The following is a 13,872-nucleotide window of genomic DNA, read 5'->3' on the forward strand; positions in this document are numbered from 1 at the left end:
GAGCTGTTCGGGAAGATGCTGGACAGGGGGAGCTGCATAGCAGACTCTGGGGCAGTATAAATATGTATTTTGTTTAACTATGAATCAACAAAACTCTATTGGACCCCAGAATAAAACACACGACTTAAAATAAACACAAAATGCTGCTTTTACACAGTCTTGACAGTGTTTTGAACGCAGTGGGCGTTGTGTTTTTTGAACGCACCCTCGTTTCATTTTCAAGAGACACAGCCGGGCTTTCTGGTGACGTTTATGTGGGGAAGTCCAGTGTCGCGGTGCTGCGTTGACCTGAAAACAAGAGACACTCCAGTTACACCTTTATACTGCACACGGCTCATGACACTTCCATAGAAACCACAGGTAAGTATCAAAAAGCACCGAGAAGCTTTCATTTTCTAACGCAAGGAAGCTAATAACCGGCTCCGTCTATTTCCTAGTAGGGCTACCGTTGGCTGGCTGGCTGGCTATGCTGTTAGCTAGCTGCTTGTTTGTTGACAAATATGAAAAACAAATGTGTATCTTGTTGTCTGTTATATTGAGTTGGGTATGTCTCGTCTATGAGTAGGCAGCCCACTTGTGTCACACTGCCACAAAACGTCAGTGGTAGCGTTCTTTCTGCTATATCATCGAGCTGACATTAGCCTAGCAGCCATTCCAGTATGTAGCCCTGCCCCTGTGTTTGATAGGTTTATGTGATAATCCAAACAGCGCAGTCACTTAATAAACTGACAGGGTCTGCTGTGTTTCTGTCGCGTGACTCAAATATAATTCCCACACTCCGGTACAGGCTGCGTGAACAACAATGGAGAGACCTCCCTTCAGGCAGAACCAGAACTTGGGGGACTGGGAACTGAAAGAGAGGCTGGGCATGGGAGGCTTTGCCCATGTTTACCTCTACCAGCATATGGTGAGTGTCCAGCCAGGAGAGTTCCTGACCCTATACGTAACTTAGGAAAGGAGGATATGGGTGCTGGAAATTGAAATGGCCTGTTTTGAAGTAATCACCACCTGCTTTTCCTTGACTGTATTTGTATAATAATGGGATGTCTGCTGTCTGTTTTGCAGCAAACACACGAAAAACTGGCTATAAAAATGTGTCGCCTGGAGCTTACACCAAGGAATAGGGACAGATGGGGCAGAGAGATCCAGATCATGAAAAAGTTGGTATTTATTTTTTGTTATTTTCCTTCCTTAGTGGCTTTTATTTAAATGTGTCACATCTGTATGTAACACTTCTTAGTGTCACAAAGATGACACAGAAGTGCCATTTGAATCAAGTTCAGCTTTCTTGTTACCTGGCTTGACAAAACCTGAAACCCCAGTCAGAGATAATGAAGATCGCAGTGATGATTTTGCCAGAATAAATTTCATTCCTCTTGACCAATGAAGCGCTGGCTACTAAAGTCAGATGTTGTTAGATGAGTGTGGGATAAAGATCTAGAAAGAATACTAAAAATAAAGTGGCAAAATGCATCACTGGTTGTGCAAATAGGACAAGAGAGAAGTTAATATACATTACCCCAGTTGTGGATAAATGGCACTGCTCCCAAGAGGCAAGGGAAGTAAACCCTGGCAGAAAATCTAGAATGGGGTTTTGGCCCTCCTGCATTCTGGTGTATCTCCAGTTGTTCTGACTATGTCCTACACTGGATCCAGGGGGGCTCATCCGAGACAGTGAGGCGCTCACATCCTTACTTTAATCCAAGTCACATGCAAATCATGACTACCAAGCCTGACCTGTGGAGTGTCTGCAAGAGCCTTTCTTTGCGCACATATTTCTAACGTGCACTTTAGCTCTTAGAAGGTTAAAAACACATTATTGCAAAATGAGGGTGTTCATAACAGTCACGGCTGTTGTGGAAATCATTTTATTTTGTGTCAAGTAAAATAGAATAATCTGTGTTCTTGAATTGTAAAACAGATGTATGAGCAGATGTTTATAAAGCAAAAAAACATATTTATGCATTATCTGCATCATCAAATAATACATGCTATTTTTTTTTCAGTGGTGTCAATGAAATACAGCTCAGCAAGTTGCACACTAATACTCTAAAACTAATCTGTATCATACTCATCATATTGAAAATTGGAAAATCTGTGAAAATGTGGTGCTGTAAGCTGAGTTTTAAACCAAAACTCAAGGGTATATGTTCAGCTTATAACCATAGTGAGCATTACCATGGTGATCTAACCAGGTAAAAAGAGAGCTAGCTTTGCGACAGTGAACGCGACACACCTTGCAAAGCTGGCTGGACTAATTTTTTAGCTTCCATATCAGGTTATGCTCAAAGTTTTGGTGTAAAATTCACTTTAAGCACCACATTTTGTCTGATTCATGTAATTGCAGTACGCTCCAAGTGTGATACAGATTCTCTGCTGAGGATCACCTTTTGGATATGAAACCTGCTAAGCTGGTTTTCGTTAACACTGCAGGATGAAGGTGTGCAGTATTTACAGCAGCTCAAGCTGTGCATCAAAGGAATTTAAATGAATTGTGTTGTTGATGTAGCCTGATCCTCATTTGCTTCCAAGTCTGTTTTACACTGAAGGAATTACAGCTAACAAAGCAAAAGACGGGAAGATGTTAAAGGCAGGATTAGAATAGAGCACATCAGAGGGACAGCTCAGGTTGAGCAGTTTGAAGACAAAGTTAGAGGCGAGGCTGAGATGGATTGGACATGTGCAGAGGAGGGACAGTGGATATATTGGAAAAAAGGATGTTGAAGGTGGAGCTGCCAGGCAGGAGGAAAAGAGCAAGATCACAGAGAGATATGGATGTAATGACGGAAGACGTGCAGACGGTTGGTGTGAGAGAAAAAGATGAAAGGGATAGTTTTAGATAGAGACGGATGATCCGCTGTGCCGATCCCTAATGGGAGCAGCCGAAAGAAGAAGAGTGCAGATTGAAAAATTAATAAGTCTGCTTTTAGGGTATTTATTACCAAGAATATTAAATCATTTGAGATGTCCACTTTGATCTGGCAACAAACAAAAGTGATTCAACCCTCATCTGACATCTCCATGGTGATAATGTGCTTATATTAGCCTAACTAATCTGCAGCTGGAGCAATCTGGAGCTGAAGGAAGTTTTACACAAGAAAATGGTGAATGACGTTAGACTTAACAAGCAGACAGCATGACACAATGTGTGAACAGATAAAAAAGTGTGCACTAGAGCTTTCTTTCCTTGTTCCTTGTTGTGGGCCTTCTGAGAACTCTGGCTTTATACAGTGTGATCTTCTTCACAGTTATTGGTAGTTATTAATCAATTTGTGAAACCCACAGGCTTGCAGATGCAAGAAAGAGTTGCACTGTTATGCAGACAGTGGATGACTGTGCAGAAGTCTGTCTGGATGTCTTTAAAAAGTAATGCGGTTCCATCTCTCTCACTCAGGTTAAATCATATCAATATCGTGACAGCCCAGGAGGTCCCAGAGGAGGTGGAGCCCATAGCCTTAAATGATCTTCCACTGCTGGCCATGGAGTACTGCTCCAGAGGAGACCTGAGGAAGGTGAGGGGGAGGGGGGGTCATTTAGATGGGATTGATATTATTTGGAGAGTTTAGAAATCAGGAAAAATATGCAGCAGACTTTGCCTGAGAGCTGTAATATTTTCTGTCCAATGATAGTTTTGTGGGCAGTCATGGGTGCACAGCGAACAAGCTTTTAATAGGAAATTCAGCGTGCTTTCTGTGGCTCCAGTGTGACAAAATGTGAATACATTCAGGCTAAAAGTAAGGATCAGAAGCCTTTATCGGTATGTGGATTAAAGTCACTGACCAGGGTCATATTTCACAAGCCCTGACCACAACTCAAAATATAATGAAAAAAAAAAGTTTAAAGATAACAAAGGCAACAGATTAATGAGAAACAGTGAGCAAGACCAGAGCCTGGCACCTATAAAAGAGGATGATAAACAGGTGTGTGAGGCAGGTAGTGTTTGGAGTGTGGTCCCGCTCCTGAATTTCACATAAATTATCTCCAGTAAAATCAGAAGTGTGAAATATAGAGGCCACTACACACAGTGAGCAATATATAGAAGGTGATATATGGAGTGATAGTGTGAAGTTAGCTGATGTTATCTATATAGCACAAGATTGTTTAAAGTGAGTTATATAAGACAGACATTTCATTAAGTACACACACAAAGATAAATAGAAGATGAAAATAAGCACATCATATCAAACTTCTTAATTTCAGGAAATTTCTCACCCTTTGGTCACAGCCACCCGGGTGGCTGTAGCTCAGGTGGCAGAGCAGGTCAGCCACTAACCAGAAGGTCGGTGGTTCGATCCCAGGCTGCTCCAGTCTGCATGCCAAATATTCTTGGGCAAGATACTAACCCCGCGTTGCTCTCCGGTGCATCCATCGGAGTGTGAATGTGTATGAATGGTAGACTACTTAGCACTTAGGTCAGAAAAAAGTGCTTGTGTGAATGGGTGTGATTGGGTGAATGAATTAGTTGTATAAAGCGCTTTGAGTGCTCAGACAGAGTAGAAAAGCGCTATATAAGAACAAGTCCATTTACCATGTTCTAAAAAATACCGCAGCTCTGATAGGATTTCTTTTTCCTGATTTGCAGGTGCTGAGCAAACCTGAAAACTGCTGCGGTCTGAAAGAAAGTGAAGTGCTTTCATTACTTAATGATGTTGGTATGTGCATTGTTTGGCTTATTCATTCAGACATTTCTTCTTTTAACATGTGTCATTGGCTTTGATTAAGTCTGACTTCTGCTCCAGGATCCGGTATCCAGTATCTCCATGAAAACAAGATCATACACAGAGATCTTAAACCGGAAAACATTGTGCTACAAGACATCAACGGGAAGGTAAACCAGCTACTCTTCCCTTTTTTTGACTGCTCTGTTTGACTACTTCTTCTTTCAGCTGCTCTCTTTAAGAGTCACCACTGAAGATCTGTCTCCATATCATCTTTAGCATCTTCTCCTGTCACACCAACCCTCTACATGTCCTCCTTCACCACATCCATGAATCTTGTCTGAGGTCCTCCTCTTTTCCTCCTGCCTGGCAGCTCCACCTTCAGGATCCTTTATACAATATATCTATTATCCCTTGTCAGCCTTGCCTCTCAAACTCTGAGCTGTCCTCTGATGTACTTGTTTCTAATCCTGTCTATCCTGGTCGCTCTTAACATATTCGCCTCGCCCTCCTGTCTTTTTGTCAGTGTCACAGTCTTGAGACATCACAGCAGGTCTCACTACCATCTTGTAAACAAACCCACCCTGACACTCATCTCCACCCACTCCACTCTCTTCTTCACCTCTCTTGTGCACTGTGTTTTTTTCCTGGATGGTTGACCCCAGGTATTTAAACTCCTCTACCTTCACTATCTTTGCTCCTTGTATGTCCACATTTAGACCCGTCTCCCTCTCATTCACAGCCCGCTCTGTTTGACTGCTCATCTGAAATAAACTCTTTTTTTATTCTGCAGTTGGTTCACAAGATTATCGACTTGGGCTATGCTAAAGACCTGGACCAGGGGAGTCTGTGCACTTCATTCGTTGGCACACTTCAGTACCTGGTAAACACTTAAAGCAAACATTTATTTATCCTCAGATAGTGTATGTTATGTGCTGCGTGTTATAGTAATTATAGATTTTAAATCCTTGACTTTACTTTCTACCTTTTATAGAAATGATTGAACAGGGTCATTCTGAAAAATCAATCTGTGCCTCCCACCTCACCTCTTTATAGTCAGCTTGATTTCTATAATAACATCAGTATATTGATCTCAAGACACTAGCTCTATAATTTAGGCCCTTTGATTTGCTGAAAGAATTGTGAAAAACCTTTTTAGGACCAAAAGGTTTTTATTATATTAAATATGTGAACACCCGTATTGTTTTTTCAGCTCATAGCCACGGACTACATTCAGGAGTGTTAAATAATTGAATACGACTATATCAGAAAATTATCTTAACTTAGAACACATCATGGCTAGAAGACAAGCCTGGTATCACAATGTAGGTGAAAAAGCAGACCTGTCATAGGATGTAACTTGTTGACTAACCACATGGTGATATGACCCTTAAAAACTAATTTTTCTCCGGTGAACTATCAGAAAACATAACATACATCCAGGGTGGCAATGCTCGTCTCTTGTCTGTGTCATAAACATTGAATTGGTGCAGTTTTCTTACAGATATGATGACATATCTCATGATACTGATGCTCAAAGGTGGCTATGAAAAAAAAACAAGATTGTAGCATTATAGATTGTGATACTTGGATCAGATGTTAACCTGATATAGTGGAAGTTTATTTATTTTATTTTTTATTTATATTTTTACATCTTGTTTCTTCCATCTCTGAAAAAGATGAAGATATCATGAAGGCTCAAAAAGTAAAAACGAATAAAAATAGTAACATTTCAACTCACCCCTACGTACAAAGTCAGCCTGTAACTCTGAAAAAATATTGAGGGTGTAAATACAAAAGATAAAACTTTGGATGGCTTCATTAAATACACAAAAATTACTGTATTAATATATATTAAAAAAAATAGCCAATTTGCAGGTTCTGGGCTCCACTACAGTTTACCTGGATGAGTGGGTGACCCATAGGGGTGGGGGAAAAAATCGATACTGTGTAGTATCGTGATATTTTGTTTGCTAATAATGTATCGATACAGGGACAGCAGAAATCGATATTTTGTTACAAAAAAACATGGACTGGAACATGCTCTGACTTCAGGGCATGTTGATCAGCTCCTTTTTCTGAGCAAGAATCCTGACATTCCTTCACTGTCCAAATGTGTTTAACTTTTTATTTTTTGGCAGCAATAAACATGTTTTATTTTAATTAAGTTTAAAACTTTTTTATTTAATGTAAAATTATATTTTGTTTTAATTTACTTTCAAATTCTTCAGTTGTTGAAGGGGCTGCATAGTTTTCATAAACTGCATAGTTCAGAATAGCTATAATTGTACCAGATGGTTGATTCAGTTAAGTTGGACTAGACTGTAATACAAACCGTTCAGTTTGTCAACAATAAAACTGAAATGAGAGAAAGACTGAGTGTGAGACTTTGATATTAGATAAAATGAATATTGATAAAGTTTACCTTCATGTACAGAATCTGAATATCGCAAAATATTTTTAAAAATTGCAATAATATCGTATCGTGCGTTAAGTATTGTGATAATATCGTATCGAGGGATGTATGGTGATTCCCACCTCTAGTGACCCACAGCTGCTGCAGGGCCGTGGATTCACCGTTGAGATCATTTCTTGTGGTCATTCCTGTACACCCTTTTCTACTTTCCTGTCGACTCTCTACTGTCACATAAAGGATGGAAATGCCAAATAAGTCTTAAGAGATCACTTTGTGTTTTATGAAAATACGAAACACTGTTGTTCTTTTTCCTCTCTCCAGGCTCCTGAGCTCTTTGAGAATAAACCGTACACTGTGACTGTGGACTATTGGAGCTTCGGAACAATGATCTTCGAGTGCAGTTGCGGTTTCCGTCCATTCCTACACAACCTGCAACCTGTGCAGTGGTAAGTTGATCCTAGTGTGTGTCACTAATTTATGAACTACTGGAAATTAGATGAGTCAGATGTCTGAGTAGAGTATGCAGGAGCCCAGCTCTGTTCTCACGTCAGATTTTATTCTACATCACATGTTTGTGCTTTAATTCGACTGAGGTACATTGAGAACTGCATCTTCTAAGTACTTCTAGTACTTTGTATTGAAAGAATTTGATATTGATCCTTTCTGATCTTGTCTTCAGGGCCAGCAAAGTGAGGAATAAAGGTCCAAAAGACATCATGGCAGTAGAAGAACTAAACGGAGAAGTCAGGTTCTCTACACATCTCCCCTACCCCAACAATCTCAGCAGGTCAGCTGAAATCATTTTTACTGAGACATTTCCTTATTTTATTGAGCTGTTTGTCTCCTGTGAGGACAAATTAGTTTCTTCATGGTGTTGTGCTATAGTAAGCCCAGAGCATGTGAACTGTGGTTGTTGCTAATTACCCTCCCTGAAGACCTGTTTTAAATGTTTTAACCGGTGTTGTACAGGACGCTGTTGGAGCCGATGGAGGCGCTGCTTCAGCTGATGTTAAAGTGGGATCCAGTGCACAGAGGAGGCCAAGTGAACCATGAAACCAAGAAACCCCTGTGCTTTGAACTCCTTGATCAGATACTGATTATGAAGGTGAGGCACTGGAAGAGCTGGCTCTTCAGTCAGTAATTTGCAATGACACGCGGTGCCTTAGAAAGTTTTAGTGTTTTATTTTTCTCATCTTAAAATTATAAAGACAAGAAATACTAAAGCTGCCACCGAAGCTTTCACTACTTTTAGGCATTTTACTGCTAATCTCACTGGACTGATTGTAGCGTTTGAATGTTTGGTGGGCAAATCTGAAAGAAGCTTTGCACCATCATTGTCTCTCATACAGGAATTATTGTCATCTATTTTTCTTTTTAAGATTTATTATAAATCAAAATTCTTTTTATTGTTATGCTCTCTGTTTGCATTTGTTCTGCACGTCACATTCAACATGGGTCACCTGTGCGTAACTTAACAGTCACCACCCACATGGGAGGTTTTTGCAGTTTACACAAACACAGGTAAAATCCAAAGTGACATTTAAAGGAGGCCTAAACATGCTAAGAGATACGCAGTGTTTTTTAAAAATCTGTCACATTTTTTTGTTTTGTTAGTATCAGAAATAATTTTAAAACTAAACAATATTGATTATTGATGATGTTGCAAATGCAACAAAAACATATTACAGATATAGAAGTACAAGTCATGTTCAAAGAATTAGTCATTCGAATATGTTTTATAGGTCTGTACAGATTTGTGGTGATAAATGTTGATAGTAAAGCTTGTAAACTTGTGATGTAAGTATTTAGACCCATACTTGAGGACTCGGATCTTCTTGGGATTAACTCTGTGCCAACCTTTAAGGGAGTTTGGTCTGGAAACTTCTGTTGTCTTGTTAGAAATATTGAAATAGAAACCTTGATTGTTTGTTTGTTTTTTGTTTTTTAGCCGATGGGGAAATGTTTGTTTTTGTTTTTCTGAGCTCAGGATTACCCATATTTTATATACCCATCCTTTACTTTCTCCCACTTAGTGTCTCAGTTCCTGTAATAGGGAAAAACTGACTTCGGGATAGTATTGATGAGGTGATGCAGAGTCTGTACATTGTCCTTCACACACGTCATTATAAACTGTGCAGGTAGATAAACCAGACCAGAGGATTTCACTTGTCCTGGTTTCCTTCTCGCTACTCTACCGTAAATATGTGATTAGTGATGGGCTGCTTCTACACAAAGGAGCTCCAGGCCTCATTCACAGTGACCACTGGGTTCTTGTTCAGTTTGGTTTTGCAACAAAATCTCGAATGTTTGGTTTCAGTGCTGTGGAGATTTTATATTCTTCCCCATATCTGACACAATCCTGTAATCCCACCTCATTTAAAAGCATCTTCTCTGTGACATAACAGAGGTCAAAAGTCTCAGTGGAGTAATGCTGTCAAAACACAAGCACACACATGTATTGTACTGTTTGTGTAGCAATTCTCCAAATCCATGTTTGGGTTTCTTTTGTCTTCTTGTGGAAAAGTAGTGTAAGTGTGTTGGGATGAGTGAGGGTTGTTAATAAGAATTCCAGTATTTCCAGTTTATGCTACACATTAGAGCTTTCACCAAACATAACATTTAACAACTTGAAGTCTTTATAAAAATGAACTGGCTGGCCTCGGCTGTCACAGCCCTCCCCATCTGCTAGTTTTTAGTAATAAATTACTTCCAGCTCTTTGGTGAGGCAGCAGTTAATCAATATTAAGAATAATTAGATTCTTGCAGCCCTCTGCTGGCCCATGTACCGCGATACATACTGCAGAAAATGATAGATCATGAAGTAGTTTAGTTTATACTGACGGGTTTTCTGTTTTCAGGTCGTCCACATCCTGAACATGACCACAGCGCAGGTCCACTCCTTCCAGCTGACTCCTGACGAGAGTCTCCACAGTCTGCAGAAGCGCATCGAAGCTGAGACCAAGATCGAGGTGGTGAACCAGGAACTGCTGCAGGAGACGGGAGTGTCACTGGACCCCAGGAAGCCCGCTGCACAGTGTGTCCTGGATGGAGTGGTGCGTTGATTTAACCACTGTTTAGATGAATGAAAGGATTTTAAATCTAAAATCAGGCATCATGATGTACAATAACTTATTATTAAAATAATGGTAAATAAATGGTAAATGGCTGTATTTGTATAGCGCTTTTCTAGTCCCTTTCTAGTCCCTAAGGACCCCAAAGCGCTTTACACATCTAGTCATCCACACATTCACACACTGGTGATGGCAGCTACATTGTAGCCACAGCCACCCTGGGGCGCACTGACAGAGGCGAGGCTGCCGGACACTGGCGCCACCGGGCCCTCTGACCACCACCAGTAGGCAACGGGTGAAGTGTCTTGCCCAAGGACACAACGACCGAGACTGTCCAAGCCGGGGCTCGAACTAGCAACCTTCTGATTACAAGGCGAACTCCCAACTCTTGAGCCACAATCGCCCCCGGGATAATCATACAAATAAAATAATCATACATAACAGCTTTGAGTTTTTTGATGAATTAAAAAATCATCATCATCTTCATCTTGTGATCCAAGGAGCTAAAGGTGCAGCTTATTGTTCCTCACTGGTTGTTGTCCCTGACCCTGCTGTCTTTATATTTTGGGATACATCCATTGGCCTGATCCTGTCTCTCCTACATCGGGTGTCCGTGACAAAGGGCTGTGTTGTCCATCTGTTCACTTAATTTTATGTAGCTGCGTTTTATCTGTGCACCAACAGCAGTACCAGTGGTAGAGGGTCACTAAATGGAAAGTATTTCAGGCCTGTGACACCAGTGGCTTTACCAGAGATTTTTTTTTTATTAAATAAATAAATAATCCATACGATCACAGCAACATGAATATATAAATATCACATGATGTAGTCTTGAATCACTGTGGGGTTTGCTAGGGTTTTGTTTACGTCACTATATGACACCCATAAGTGTCTGCTTCAGCGCCTGTAAACAGCCATGAATCAGTTCGATCTGTCACAAATCACAGGGCTGAAAATCTTGATTGTTTGTTTTACCCATGCATGATTACGTTCTGTTACCTGCAAAAAAAAAAGCAAAAATCGACCTGTGCTGTGTTTTGGTTTGATATTGGAGCATATACAACATCAAGCAATGGTGTTTAGAAAAATTTACATCTATCAATAATCATGACTCATTTCCCTCTAACTGCATCTATTCTGAGAGACTTGAAGTCACTCTCTTGAGTTGTAAAAAGACTACTTGAGATCTTTGTAATGGTTTTCTTTCCTCCTGTGTAGAGAGGGTGGGACAGCTACATTGTCTACCTGTTTGATAAGAGCAGCACCAAGTACACCGGCCCCTTCAGTGCCAGACGTCTGCCTGAGAAAGTCAACACCATTGGTGAGTTCATATGAAGTGACTCCAGTTTCTGAAATGAAAAGGACTGTTACATGACAGTGTTGGCTCTCTTCTGCTCTCTATAAAAACTTTCATGGTTTTTATTTTCCCAGTGCAAGATGCCAAGACGCAGCTGCCTTTGGTGGTGATGAAGAAGGTGTGGGGTGAAGCTGTGAGCTACATCTGTGGCCTGAAAGACGACTACAGCAGACTTTTCCAGGGGCAGAGAGCTGCCATGTGAGTCCCATAACAGTCGTATGTGATGTGCTTTAGCCCAGATCATGGTTTACAATGTGAATCCATGACAGGATTAAGAAATAACATCAGCTTTATGCGTCTGTGCTATTTAAATATTAAACAGTGTAAGTTGAGCTTTTTCATTAAGAGTGTTTTATGTTACATCCTAGCAGCGTACAACCAGATGTTGTGGTTTTGGTGAAGAATGGTTATTGTCAAACACAGAAGTAAAACGACCAATATTAGTTTCATATTAAATTAATAATGTTAGTTTTTCTTTTCTGAGGAGGAGATAATACTCTGTGTTTGCTGCGGATGAAAAGACACCATATGTCACGGCGGGGTGCGCCGATAAGTTTAGTTTACAGGACCCAGAAGCAGACACTGAAAGGCAGAACAGAACAGAAGGCGATCCTTTATTTGGATGTTGGCACATGAAAAAGCATGAAGCTAGGAAAACTAAGAAAACTGTGAACACTCAGAAAACTAAAGGACTAAGAAACTCAGTGAAAATGCTATGACAAACTATGAACACTGAGTAAACTATGACGAAAACACTATGGGGATGCAAACAGACGACCTGACAACGAAACATAGAAAACAGAGGACTTAAATACACACATGAGGTGATCAGGGGAAGTCGAGACACATGAGGAAACAGCTGACAAGGATGAACATAACGATGCACAGGAAATGTAATCTCAAACACAATGACATGAAAACTGGACTTTCAAAATAAAACAGGAAACATAAGACACAGACATGAAACACATGAAGGGCAAGGGAGACTTAACAGGGGTGGAAGACACAAGGGGAATCTAATAACAAAGAACTAGAACAACCTGGGCATGATAAAAAATGAACTTAGAAAACCTGAAGGGCTTAAACATAAACTAAAACTCAAAACACTGGGTCAAAAGATCCAGGATTGTGACACCATACTTCATTGCTTTACGATCCCACGTGCCAGCATCAGTAGCTCTGATTATATTAGACTTTAATTTTAGTTCATAATTTTAAACAATTATGTTCAGCACGAGCCAGAACAAAAAAATCTCATAGCAGAAGAACTGAAAGTGGTAAAAGGGTACTGTGCGTGAACGTGTGAGTGGACCATTAATGGTTGCATCCAGATTCCTTTTACTCTTGCATAATCCACTTCTGTACGTGCTTTGTGAGTTATTGGTTGACTCTTGGTTCCTTGTTTTTCCTCAATGTGGCTACCATGTTGGTTTTTCAATGCACGTGAGCCTACTGCCGTTTGGGCCACATGTTGCTCCCATCTGTCGGTGGTTGCCCTCAAAAGATGGGACGCACGGTCAAAATTATGGTTTGAACTTCACCTCAACCTCATCTTTGCTTGTTATGAGGTGGTTTTTTTTTATTATTTGAGTTCCAGGAAATCTCCTTTAAAAATATTTTTTTGTGGACTAAGTTATGAAGTAATCCTGATTACTAATCAGGATTAACCAAAATAATCTAGATTATGATTTCTGCTCTTATCCAGCAGCACACTTACACAGGCTTTAGATACCTGCATTATTTTCTGAGTGTGGACAAAGTGTAGAAATGGAGCAGGAAAGAAATTAACTTCCTGGTGACTCATGTGTACAAAAAGCCAACTGTTATTAGGCTGACATCATTGTTTTGAAATGTGACACACCAACATTTATGAAAGAAAGTGATAAGGCGCTGGGCACAGAGTTTCAGTAGGGTGGCTCACTTAAAACGGGTTCAAAACTGAAACCGGTTCTCAATTCTGTTTATGCTATTGAAATCATTTCTCTTTGTTACACTCACGACTTCTGCTTAGTAGCTAGAAATCCCAGCGTCTCCTTATTTATCTGCGAGTTTTTGTAAACAAAAAAAAACATTTAATAGTTTTAGTAATTGCATTTGTTGGTCCAGGTTTTATTATTTGTACCTCGAAGCCTTAAAGTTGAGCCCTGAAGAAACCCATCTAAACATTTTCTGTAAATTTTATTCCAACATTTAACTGTTGGTTGAATATTTAGAGCAATGATTTAGTTGTCGGCTGAATATAGTTGTAGTGTCGTACACGCTCTTCAGCTCTGCTTATTTTCCAGTGTAATTCTTCCCGAGTCCTAGTTTGAATTCAACTTTCTGTTGTGTTGCTCCTCACACTCTGGTCCTTGTGACTGTTGCTCCTCT

At 40.2% G+C, this 13,872-nt stretch overlaps 1 protein-coding gene across 3 annotated transcripts in view; it reads left to right on the forward strand.

Moving 5' to 3' along the window:
* LOC146512247 (inhibitor of nuclear factor kappa-B kinase subunit alpha-like) overlaps window positions 1-13,872 on the forward strand; it is a 48,660-nt gene continuing 34,788 nt past the window's right edge. For 2 of the 3 annotated variants that reach the window (XR_014875825.1, XR_014875826.1), the window contains exons 1-13: window positions 2-360; window positions 788-907; window positions 1,066-1,160; window positions 3,395-3,512; window positions 4,583-4,652; window positions 4,740-4,828; window positions 5,452-5,541; window positions 7,396-7,520; window positions 7,754-7,861; window positions 8,044-8,179; window positions 9,933-10,127; window positions 11,364-11,466; window positions 11,577-11,700. Coding sequence is in view for 1 of the 3 variants with exons in the window: in XM_085171167.1 (XP_085027293.1) it covers window positions 803-907; window positions 1,066-1,160; window positions 3,395-3,512; window positions 4,583-4,652; window positions 4,740-4,828; window positions 5,452-5,541; window positions 7,396-7,520; window positions 7,754-7,861; window positions 8,044-8,179; window positions 9,933-10,127; window positions 11,364-11,466; window positions 11,577-11,700 (1,358 nt within the window). In the remaining 2 variants the exon portion in view is untranslated. Of the gene's footprint in view, window positions 361-787; window positions 908-1,065; window positions 1,161-3,394; window positions 3,513-4,582; window positions 4,653-4,739; window positions 4,829-5,451; window positions 5,542-7,395; window positions 7,521-7,753; window positions 7,862-8,043; window positions 8,180-9,932; window positions 10,128-11,363; window positions 11,467-11,576; window positions 11,701-13,872 lie in introns of all 3 variants that reach the window. The other variant, XM_085171167.1, reaches the window with a different exon arrangement.

Source organism: Neolamprologus multifasciatus, chromosome 8 (genome assembly GCF_963576455.1).
Source record: "Neolamprologus multifasciatus chromosome 8, fNeoMul1.2, whole genome shotgun sequence".
Taxonomy (NCBI): Eukaryota; Metazoa; Chordata; class Actinopteri; order Cichliformes; family Cichlidae; genus Neolamprologus; species Neolamprologus multifasciatus.